This window comes from Leptinotarsa decemlineata, unplaced genomic scaffold (assembly GCF_025532065.1).
Source record: "Leptinotarsa decemlineata unplaced genomic scaffold, Ldec_3_MD MMD2_P_RNA_scaffold_2, whole genome shotgun sequence".
NCBI classification, from domain to species: Eukaryota; Metazoa; Arthropoda; class Insecta; order Coleoptera; family Chrysomelidae; genus Leptinotarsa; species Leptinotarsa decemlineata.
Window position 1 is genome coordinate 21,882,593 of NW_027412529.1, and position 13,128 is coordinate 21,895,720.

General features: G+C 33.5%; 1 protein-coding gene across 22 annotated transcripts in view; it reads left to right on the top strand.

Annotated features, from left to right (window-relative positions):
• Positions 1–2,340: 2,340 nt before the first annotated feature.
• Positions 2,341–13,128, top strand: part of LOC111511127 (calcium voltage-gated channel subunit cacophony) — a 230,891-nt gene continuing 220,103 nt past the window's right edge. For 19 of the 22 annotated variants that reach the window (XM_074185558.1, XM_074185571.1, XM_074185596.1 and 16 more), the window contains exons 1-3: positions 2,341–2,581; positions 9,713–9,900; positions 10,945–11,051. In XM_074185558.1, the coding sequence (XP_074041659.1) occupies positions 9,795–9,900; positions 10,945–11,051 (213 nt within the window). In that variant the 5' untranslated portion in view covers positions 2,341–2,581; positions 9,713–9,794. Of the gene's footprint in view, positions 2,582–9,712; positions 9,901–10,944; positions 11,052–13,128 lie in introns of those variants that run through there. The other 3 variants (XM_074185650.1, XM_074185654.1, XM_074185677.1) reach the window with 2 other exon arrangements.

Here is a 13,128-nt window from a genome sequence, read left to right on the forward strand (position 1 = left end):
TTGATACTTATAAAAATATCACGAATTTTAATAGATTAGGGAGAAATAAGCCTTGAAAGAAGGATTAAGGCAATACAAAAATTTACCAAACAAGAAAGTACGAATTTTCATTATGTTAGGGTACCTACTTGTAGAATTTACTGGGTTGTTTGAAATTTATAAGAAATCGAAACAATTTACATGAGAAGTAACGACAGGACCGTAATATAAAATTATTGTGACTGATGATGGTAGTTATTTCAAACGAAACGTTATAAAAATAGCAAATGTGATATACCCTTGGCTTGTGAATGAATTGCTTTATCAATATCTGTAATAAAAAAGACAGATCCGTATTAAAAAAAGTTGATTGTGGTCATGTTGACACGAAACGGTATATCGAATATTTTCTATTACATCATCATAGACTTCGAATACAATAACATTTTTTTCCATTTTTTGATATTCTCCGAAATAACAGTTCCATTCGATAAAAACTAAAAACAGCATTTTTGGTTTTCCCCGTATAACTCGAGAAGGGCGAGAGTCCCCGTAAATTTTCTTCGACCATTGTATTGTTTCCGATGACAGTTACCATTTTTCCCGTTTAATCGTCTTCCTATCTGTTACGGTTTAGAATATAACAATGTTACTACATGATAAAAGAAACGGCCTGTATATATATATATATATATATATATATATATATATATATATATATATATATATATATATATATATATATATATAAAATAAATAGATAAGTACTCTTTGATTGTATATATATATATATACAATAATTAACTAATGAAAAATAGTGTATCATAAAGTCATAGTTCAGGAGAAACAAAAGCGGTAGTTTCTTTTTTTTTGAAGTAAGCCACGAAATACATGAATGTGAATATAAAATTAATTGTCAAACACAAAATAAAACAGTTATTCAATTCAGTAACCGATTTTAAGGAAAAAACATGAATTTTTCCAATGACGAAAAAGTGGATACGGTTTTTATTCATTCGAGATGTTTGAGAAATGCTACCAAATCTCTGGTAATGAAGCAGAAATTGTATCCTGAACGAAGACAACCTAATCGTAGATATTTTCAAAGCATCGAAAATAGTTTAAGATATTCGGGATCTTTTGAAGAACCCTCCAAGAAAATGTTTAAAAAAATTGAGAACAAAGAAGTATCCCTGAAGAAGATTGCTCATAATTCGACCATATCCACTACGTCTGTACCGAACATTTTAAATAAATATAAATCCAAGCCTTATCACTTTTTTGAAATATCTCTGACCGGAGAATTATACTTGGACTTCTTATCAGGGACTACAATTGAGTTTCTAGAAGATTTGCCTCTTAGCCTAATAATAAAATATGAGTATTTTCAACACGACGGAGCTTCACCACATCGCAGGAGAATGTGCAGAGATTTCCTCAAGACACCTATACCAGGAAGATGGATATAATATAGTAGTCCTATTGAATGGCCACCACGTTCACCGGACCTTTCTCTACTAGATTTTTCGTTGTGGCGGTGTGAAGTATTCAGAAAAACGTTTGCAAATATTAAGGAATTGAAAGATTCAATCTGGAGAGCCTGTATGGCTATCAATTGACAAATGTTAGAGAACTGCCACCGGTACACTATTTTTAGTGCAAGTATTTGTTCAATAAATAATGGAAGACAATTTGAACATTCAATGCGATATCGCGTGAGACGGTAATTTATAAAATGTAACGTGGCGCATTCCGTTATGATGTTCATTTTCTACGATTTATATTTGTCGCAACGGTTTCTTTTTCAATGTGGTTAGAACATTAGATATTAGAAATTTGATTTCCCATTTGAAAAGACTCAAATGATGGAATTTTGATGAAGTATTTCTTGAATGAATTCGTAATTACAATGATTACGTTTGAAAAAAATTATTGATGATGGATTTCAATGAATGAAAAGTCGCATTGAAAAATGGATTGAACCATATTATGAAAAACATGAAATAAAGCAAAAAATTGAAAATGGAGTCGGTAGAGCAGAAAACAAAATCTGTCATTTTCAGTTTTTTGCAAATATCTATGCATCCCTAAAAAGACAACATTTGTTTCATTTAACCGTTCTTGTGGGACCTACCCTTTCCGAGATAGTAATAGTGGTATCAGTTAAAAAAAACGTTATATTAAATTCGTACATACTCTAGCATTATTGAATATTATCAACTCTGCGCATTCGGCAATGTCTAGTATGGTCATTTCAGGACGAAATTCCTGGTAACATGAAACATTCAGCCAACTCCTGCGGCGTCTCTCTGCAGGAATACTGGATCACGAATACGAACGATTTTCTACGAATCTGAATTTCAGGTCATGTGAAAAGTGTGGTGAACGGGTGCGGGCGTTATGGGTTAGCTGGTGTCGGGGTAAATTATGGCAAAAAGATGTTCGATGGCACGATTTTTGTTTTAGTTTCTTGTGTAATATTCAACTAGACAGTAAGTTATGGAGCCTCATGTTTGGCGTTATGGATCAAATCGAACAACGAGATTCTTCACATAAAACCAAAATGGAGGCATGTTTTCGTGAAGATACATTGAGAGTGAAGGTATGATAAATTAAATATTTTCAAAAATTACTTTTTCAAGTCAAATATGAATCACGACAGAATTTTAGCTGGTGAGAAAAATGGTTTTATTATACCAACGATGGAAGTCAGTGGGAGTGGTTTCATTTTGAAAATTTCTGCGGAAGAACTTTCTCGAATAACAATATTTCTCCATGAATTTACAAGTACCCTTTCGCATTATTTCGTTATCAATTATTTGTATGGAAGTCGATTATCCTGCAACTGATCTATTTCTCCACATATCTCTCAGAGATATTTCTAGTTTTTAGTGATAACTGTTGTCAAAAAACTATACAGCCATTAGTCGAATGTGAAATCCAAATTATTATGAATGTCAAAAATTGTTTGTGTTTTAAAATTGTGAAAAATTAATGAAATTGATATTCTGATACTTCTTGTTCGAACAATCTGTTCCTTACAAATTTCCAGATAAGTCATAAGACCATCACACATGAATATGAACATATACTCATTGAAAAATCGAATACATATTAATATACTTGGAAAAGATCTCAATGTTTGTATATATTTTCCAATGATACTGTTAAATATTTTTCCTGGATTATTCAGAATTTGCTGCCTCCCGACTTCGAATTGATATTTTGATGAGCATACCATTTTCAACGAATTGATATAACTCGAATTTGGCTTCTGCGTCAATAGAGATGAGTATCTCGAAGATACCCATCTCTACATTACAAATTCTATGAACACAGTTTCGATTAATAGATGATGAGCTTTTTATCCTAATTGTTGTTGGGGAGATGCAGCAGATATCGAAATAATAAATTTTGCTAAGGTGGAGTTTCAGCAAGTAGACCAATTTTCTTTGAAGAGTTTGCGCTCTCGATTAGATAAGTACCTGAAAGATTTGTATATTTTTTATACAGTGTGACCTCTAGAATCTGCATCATAAAATATTTTTTTATGAACAGCCATATTAAAAATTTTGGCATCAATATCTGCTCACTCCTAAAAATATAACCCCTTCAATTCAAATAAGATTCCTCTTGGCTGGGATTAAATCAAATAGGTGAATGAATGTCATTACGATGTCATCGATGACATAAGTAGATCAAACATTCCGTGACATTAAAAATCGTAATTCATGAAGGAATTGTGTGTATTTTCTATAATATTAAACAATTTGAAAACCCGCATAGCTCTTCATAAAAGTAATTGTAAAAATTCAAAATGAAATTCTTGTGCTCTAACACAACATGTTCTAGAACTTCTCCATCGAAATTCTCCATTTCGAACTAGATTCAAATAAAAGTCAATTTCTGGAGATGGCTGAAATGAAAATTGAAGAAAACAATATAAAAAAAACAGACATCGACTGCCCTAGCAAAATTTATTAATTTTTACTAACAAAAAAATCTGAATACATCCTGTAATATTGAAACAATATGAATCACCATGACATTAAAAAAATAAAAAAAGTGTTCCATATTGTCCAATGTCAAAAAGTTGTTATTCTCATGTTAAAGATTTGTTTCGAGCGAAAGCTCGGCAGCTATTTTTTTCAGCTATTTTATACACACTGTATCATATCGTATGATGTCTATTGTCATTTTCATTGTATTGCATTATGGCATTGTTCATCGTTCATATATTTGTATTATTATTTACTATAGTTAATATTCTTATATTCTAAATTTCACATTGTATATTCAATATCTTACATATTCACATACATATATATTTACGTCAAATTCTTACTTTTAACATCTAACATTTTATATCTTATAGTTCATTTTTCTCAAATGTTATACTCTTCTCCAGGAAACAAGAGCTTGCACTTATCGCACAGGGACTAATTTTTGGGAAAGAAAGTTTTTGGCTTTCTACTACTCCATCTTGATACAAAAAAAATGTGGGAGTCTTCCAAAGAAAGGAAGGAAGTAATCACACATCCATGTATAGAGTTACTTATTTTAAAATTGATTACTTCCTTCCTTTCTTTGGAAGATTCCGACATATTTTGTATCAAGATGGAGTAGTAGAAAGCCAAAAACGTTTTCCTTATTCACTTCCACCATGTACTCATCATCGGTTTAAAAATTGTAGTGAATAAAGTTATTATCATTATGGTTATTGTACTTTTTTGAGAGTAATATCTGTGTGGTAATTTCCTCAAAAGTATAGTTTAGGTTCCGCTAGAGGTCTGGAATAGCCATTCGGAAATATTTCCCACCAAATTTAACAAACAATGTTTAAACCGTGTTTGGGGTTCAATATTATCGATTTTGTTTTCTACTTCTGAAATGAGGTATTCAGCTTATTTGAGTAGATTTGATAGAAGTGTCTGAGGGAGGTGAATTTCAGCGTCTTCCTTCCAGAAATGAGCCGGAGCTGTCTTAAGATTGTTAGTGTCGAAGGTTGTACTTGACCATTTGATAACCATCAACATGATCAGCTATCTCAATATGAAAGAATCGTGAAGTTTTCAGTTGATTGAAAATTGAGAAAATTTCGACAAAATGTTCGCTATGCTGAACATCATTAGGAGTATGACTAGACGAAGCAATGGCATCATCAGGTTCATTGTCCAATGAAAGACCAGATAATTTTTAGATTTTTCTAGTTATGTAAGGGTTTTTTTACAATGTTTTTTATATCTTCAGCACATCGGGCGATTGGGAATTTTTTAAATGGTTCAATTTTTCGAAGATTGGGTCTCACTTCTTCAGGGGTTATGACGTGGCCAAAGAACTCAACTTTTTTTTACGAAATTCGCATTCATCGATTTGAAGTTTCAATTGAAAATCAGGCAATTTTCTGAAGATGAGTTTTAAGTTGAATATATGTTCTTCAAGACTTGCATTGCTATTCAAGTCATCGCAGCTACTACATTTTATTATAATTTTTCCGGAACAGAGTCTGTTCTAAAATTATTGGAATGGAATAGATTGGAGTTTTGTTTTGTGATTATTTGAAAAAAGGATGAGCTTTTACGGGTCCGTTGAAAGTTATCGAAATTGGTTCATCTGAGTAATTGTGAATTTCCAAATATTGCTGTCGGGGATATTATCAAAATCGTTTGAGCTATTGGTAGTCTTTAGGAGTTCAGAGAGGTATCCGTCAATTTGATAGAATTTCTGAGAAGTGAAATTTCGAGGATCAGATGGTATAACTTTTTCATGGGGGTTACTTGACTGCCTATGGAATGTGTTTCTGGTGCAATAGCTATTGGTTCGGTTTGATTTGTAGGTGTCCTTCCTGTTGGTATGAAAACATTGGGAGGAGGAGCAAATAATTGTCTATCTAGTGTGAAATTTATGTGGACGAGTCGTGACTGAATATTGATTGGTTGTTTGGGAAATGAGTTTGCAGAAGATGATTGAGGAGTGAACTGTCGAGTTTCAATATATGAAGATACTAACAAAAAATCATTTCGATATCAGCATTTGACTTATATTTATAATATTTGTTTTGTCGATTCAACGCATAACTTGTTTGGAATAACTATTGTAAATTCTATTCTCCTGGGCTAACCTTGATCAGCGAATTCGGGTTCATAACTTATGAAAGATCGATTCTTCAGTGAACTTGCGGTCCCACATCCTTGGTTATTTTGAGAATCTAAGGTTGCTAGGTAGGACTTTCGCATTTTAACGGTTATCACTAGCCAACAAAAAAAAAAATGCAACTAATATTATGATGACTATACATGAGAGTTGAAAGCATTCTAACTGCAACTTCAACATTAAAAATTTCCATCACGTAAAGATTTTGAGTTTTAGTTATTTTTATTTTATACAAAATTTTTCACATATTATAGGGAAATATAAGATCAAAACAATAAAAAAACAATATATTTCGAGGATAACAGACTTTATTCACAATACATATGAAAAAATATTCAAATGAAGTCTTTTGTGCAAAATCTGTTTGCAAATATTGACTTTCGTTTATATGTTTCATCGTTTTCCCTCATAAGGAACTAACAACAGTTCCCCATCATTGTTGCATCCCATCTGCCTTGGTAACGTTGCTCCATTGTCAGTATGTCTTGGTGGAAACTTTCCCCTTGTTTGTCACTGACAGCACCCAAATTTTCTGAGAAAAAATTCAAATGGGAGTGCAAAATATGGATTTTGAGAGACATGCGACATCCCATTCTGCAGTAGTTTTCAAGTAGTTCTTCTACAAGTGTTTCGTAATTTTCTACTTTCTTGTTCCCTAAAAACTCCGAAACAATTCTTTTAAAAGAACTCCACGCAGTTAATTCAACATTACTTAATTTTTGATCAAACTGTTGATCACTTAATAGTTTTCTAATTTGTGGTTCAACAAATATACCTTCCTAGAGCTTTGCATCACTTAATTTTGGAAAAACGTATTTAAGATATTTAAACGCATCACCTTTTTTGTCTAATGCTTTAATAACAGTTTTAATTAACCCCAGTTAAATGTGTAATGGAGGTAACAAAACGTATTTGAGATCACCAAGAGGCATATTCTTCACGTTAGCTTGACTTGGAATATATTTATCTCTTGAAGGCCATTCTTTTACTTGATAATGGCTCTGTGTTGCCCTACTGTTGTAAAGGCAAAGATAACAGCAAAACTTCGTAAATATGCCCTGAAGACCTAGTAATAGTCCTATGACTCCTAGGTCACCACATATTTGCCACTTACTTATTGCATTTTGATACAATAAGTGACATACTTTCGTGTTTCCTTTATGTCAACTGCATGTGCAAGATGAATGGGTGGTCTTTTGTTACTATTATAGAGCAAAACGGCTTTTAAACTTGTTTTAGACGAATCTATAAATAAACGTCATTCGTCCGGGTTATGTGCAAATCCTAATTTTTCCATTACATCATTTGGGTTTACACAAACACACATTTTATCCTGCATAATAAAAAACGGGATAGCTCATGGTTACGTTTCCCAAATATTGTAACTTTGGTTCCATTCCATTGTTGTAATCTAGACCCTAAAAGTTCAACATTCTCTTTGGAAAAGTGGAGGTCCCGAGCTAGGTCATTTAATTCAGGTTGTTCGATTAAATGGGGTGTTCTTTCTTCAATCTCGGGAAAGTTAGGACCGTCTTTTTCTGACACGCTATTTAACCAGTTACTTAGATTTGCTGCACAGGTTTGGCAATATACTTGAGGAGCCCAAACCCGATCTTGATCACCAACAACACATCCATAATACTTATGGTAAGCTACATTGGCCATTTGATTGATTGGCTGTTTCTGTGATTCAGGAGTAAACTGACCACGTATATAGGAATTATCTGCGGGATTAATGCAGCCACGTTTCTGTTCTTTGGGCATTTTTGTACTGTTGCGTAATATGTGATACTGCGTTTACAGGAGTCACAAAGATAACACTAATATAATACTCTTAATATTCGCGTGTTTGCTCACCTCGCTTCAGTAATACTAACTCACCACTACTCGCATTAAACCAATATTGATGATCTGATTGTCAACCTGCTACTTTTATAGCGGTTCCGTATCTCTGATATTTTCTGGAAACTTCCAGTATCGGAAGTTCAAAAAGTGGTGTCATAATTCTCATATACGGCGGAAGCAGATTCGAATACTAGGCAGAGCCGCTATGTTGCCAGATTTTAAGCAATTTCCCCAATTTAGGGAAAAACAAATTTGAAATGTCGTGTTCATTAAAGTTTTGTGAAAGAAATCATAACCCAAAAATCTTACGTGTTAGGAAATTTTCACTATCATTTTCGCGTTTAGGGACCAAAAATTAACAAAGAACTGCATTTGGCATTACAGTCGTGAATTGGTTGTAAACTAGTGAATTATTGTTCATATGACGTATCTGGTTACGGCAGAACTCATTCTAATTAAACTTCTCTATAAACAACCTACAATAACAGCGAATTTCAAACCAATGACATCGCAGGATGAATCCCAGCTTTTCATTTCCGTATCACAAAACCCATTCCAAATTTTGGAAGACAAAACACCTTTGCTCATGACATCGATCTTTTCTGAGCTACGCACTGTGAACACTTTTCGTCTTTTTTTTCCTAATGAAAACACATAGTGACCGATTCGATCTGTGGCTGGAGTCGTTGGATTAACATTCATCACAATTTTTCAAAATATTAAGTGGTGAACTGTCAATCGAAAATTAAATGGAATTCTATTTTGGCAAAACCAGCTTACTTATCAGTCAGTGGGCTATGCTTGAAGACTGGCAGTCAACAAATCTAAAGAAATGAACTTTTAACGTTCAAGCCAGTCTCTAATATACCTACACAGTAGGTTAAATGGACTGACGCCTATCAGAAAACAACTACTCCCATGGCTAATACCACGAAGGGCGTTGGAGTATATCCGACAGGCGTCAATGCAGGCATCTTCACAGACAATTTCCTGCATATGCAATTGGCAATACAACTGAAAGAATCGACCTTTAATTTTGGAACGGGCACACTAGCAGACCGGTTTCGGGCTCATTGACTTTAGGTCGATGATGGTCACTATCTTGCACTGATGAGTGGCTAATGAGCCCGAAACCAGTCTGCTAGTGTGCTCGTTACAAAATTAAAGGTCGACTCTTTCAGTTGTATTGCCAATTGCATATGCAGGAAATTTTCTGTGAAGATTCCTGCACTGACGCCTGTCGGATATAATCCAACGCCCTTTGTGGTATTAGCCAGGGAAATAGTTGTTTTCTGATACGCGTCAGTCCATTTAACCTACTGTGTAGGTATATTAGAGACTGGCTTGAACGTTTAAAGTTCATTTCTTTAGATTTGTTGACTGCCAGTCTTCAAGCATAGCCCACTGACTTTAGAAAACCATCTTAATTGATTTTTTCTTTAACTTCAGTACGGAAACATACGAAATTAAGAATTTCTATTTGTATGAATGCTCACTTAAATTTCTTTCATATCAACATTTGAAGCGGACAGAAGTGAGGAATATTTTAATGAATGCAATCAACGGAAAATTGTCCCATTCCCAAAAGTTTTGGATTAAGAGAAGGCAAATAATTTTATTCAACATTCAGATTTATGCAGACATATTTGATCGATATTATTATACATGAATACTCCTTTCGCAAAATTGCATGTTTTATGTTCTAGAAAGTTATGAGATTTTCCATTTATTACAGGTTGGCCGAAGCCCAGAAGGTGAAGGCGGTGGAGGCAGCAAAGTAGCAGCAGGCCGTGGTAGGCAACGGACCAGCTGATAATATGGGTGGTGCAAGCGCGGCTGGATCTGGACAGGGGCCCTCCTCACTATTTTTATTCTCAGAGGAAAACCCCATTCGCAGATATACGCGCTTCATCATCGAGTGGCCATATCCTTTTGAAATAATTATTTTTTTTCAGAAGTAGTTCTGATAGAATGCTACATACTGTTTATGTGATTCCATTCAGGTCAATCGTTCTACTCGTAACAAAATTTTCATTCATATTTATTAATGCAAATAATGAAGGGAAAATTTTCTAATGAAATGAACTACTCAGATGGATTCATTGATAATACTTCATCAATCGTACTTCATCAATACCGACAACTGCGGTTGATTGGTCAAACCACCAACACTGACATAAAAACTTGGCAAGTTGACTTGGGTGTCACACCAATAGGTGGTTCCACTTATGTTTCGCTTGCGTTTACGCAGTTATTTTTATCAAATACTTTCTTGGTTTTTCTCATTTTGTCTTCAATCGAGAACCGCCTGTCCGGTACTGACGATGCCCAATAGGTTAAAACAGTTGTCTACCGGTGGCTCTTAAATTGAAATCAATCAATGTGGGAATGATCAAGAAGATACTTATCTATTTATCTTTAGATTTTCATGGAATTATTTTCCAGCAGCTTGACTGCATTATATATATATATATATATATATATATATATATATATATATATATATATATATAAAAATATATATATATATATATATATATATATGTATATATATTATATTATATTATTATATATATATATATATATATTATATTATATATATTATATTATATATTATATATATTATATTATATATTATATATATATATATATATATATATGTATATATATATATATATATATATATGAAGGAGTTTTTTTATTTATATATATATTTATATAAATATATATATATATATATATATATATATATATATATATATATATATATATATATATATATATATATATATATAATCGGGGTGACTTCATTGAATGGAGTAACGCATTTGCTTTTTCAGCTGCAGCAAAACCCGGTAAAACCTGCAGCACCACATCATCTAAAGATCTTGATCTGCCATATTTCAGATAAAAATCGATATTGCTATACATTATCTATATTTTCAATTTTCCTTAACGTTATGTCTACTCCTTTCGAATATGCCGTACTTCTGACAATCATAGCCAACTGCGTTGTATTAGCATTGGAGGAGCACCTGCCGTTCCATGACAAGACCATGTTAGCACAAAAACTAGTGAGTAATGGGTTACTTCATATATGATTTGAACCATTCGTGTGTTTGAGAAATAGATTGAATTAACTGAACCAAAATTCAATTTATAAACTGGGGAGTATTACCAGTCAACTACATATTATAACCATAGTCATGTTTCATTCACCGCACCGGTAGAAAATTATATATTACCACTACGGTCGGTCGGTAGCCGGGCGGTTCGGCGTGTGTGTTAGGAATCACACGTTAAAAGGTAAGACCTCGTTAGTCCTTAGCTCACACAAGTTTCGACTTCTGAGGGTTGTCGTTCATAGGGGTGCGATAGCTTGTTAACGGAAAAAACATATTTTAAACTAGTTGTTAGCCGCGGCTTCGCTCGCATAGAATTTGGTTTGTTACATTAAGTTTCGTGACAGACCATTTCATATAAATAGTTACAATATTTTTTTATCAACAAAAACCTTTATGTTTCCAACTTCAAAACAGAGAAATTCAATACAATTTTTAAAACCCTTATTCCTTCCCTTGCGGGTGGAAATTCCTGATTCCCTTTCTTACTGCTTATTTACGCTATACAACGACCCCACCCGCAATTTCAAGATTTTAGGTTAGTAGCTTCGGATGTAGGTTAATATAAGAGTGTCAGTCAATCAATAGGTACCCACTTATACAATATTGAATGGCATCAGCAAAAAACTGAAAGTATTAGAATGAAATACATTGGTAATCCTATTGATCATAGGTACTCCTACTAATATTATAAATGCGAAACAGTTTGTGAGAATGGATGAATGTGATGTATGTATTTACTTTTTTTACTTTTTCACGCCCAAAGAGCTCAACGGATTCAAATGTAGATTGGTATAAAGATAGATCATGACCTGGAACAACACATAAGGTAGGTTCCCACGGTAACGCGGGTAAAACATCGGGGTACAGCTAGTATTGTATAAGTGGTTACATATTGATTGACTGACACTTTTATATCAACGTACAACTGGAGCTACTGGACCTAAAATCTTGAAATATGCAGGTAGGTTTTTTGTATAGCGTGAATGAGCATCAAGAAAGGCTATCAGGAATTTCCACCCCCAAGGGGGAAAATAGGGGTTCAAAGATTGTACTGAATTTCGTCAATTCAGAAGTTGGAAACCTGAAGTTTTGGATTGTTAAAAATATTGTAACTATTTGTTTGGAATGGTCTGTCACGAAACTTAATGTGAAACCAAATTTTACGCAGGCAGATCCATGGGCAATAGTGAGTAATTTATATTTTTACTATAAAAATACAGTAACTGAAAAAATATGTCAATAGTACAACATATATAGTATGTATATAATACAATATGTAATAGTACAACGACATGGTTTTTTCCCTGTAGATCCATTGATACTAATTTAATCGAGTTTACAGATTATGTGTTAGAGAGTATGGATGATCAGATGCAAGTGGATGTGACGTATACAGATTTCAGCAATGCTTTCGATGAAATAAGTCACAACTTGAAAGATTGAAAGACTCGTGGAGATCAGGATAGATCAGCATCTTCTGGTGTGGATATCGTTATACACTACAGGAAGGCCTTAAGTTGTGGATGTTACGGTTACCAGTCGGAACCTTCTGTGGTTACCCAGTCGGAACCTTCTGTGGTTACATCAGGTGTACTACAGGGGAGTCACGTGGGACCATTACTTTTTATAATTTATATTAACAATATTGTTGAAGTATTTCAACATTCCAACTTTTTGTTATATGCTGATGATCTCAAAATGTATCGAACCATCAAAGAAATCCAGCACTGTCAGAGATTGCAAAATGATCTTGAAGCATTTGCAGAAATCTGTGGCAATAGTAGCCTATACTTAAATCTCGATAAATGTCACAAAATAACTTTCACCAGAAATAGAAATCCCATTGATTTTCAATATCAAATAGGAAATCACAAAATCAAAACAGTTAATGAAGTACGTGATTTGGGAGTGATAATGGATTCCACATTGAGAAGACCGTTAATATGTGTAATCGGTTTTTGGGTTTCGTTATAAGAAATACGGGACATTTCAGAAATGCAAAAACTCTCTTCTTAATCTATATTAC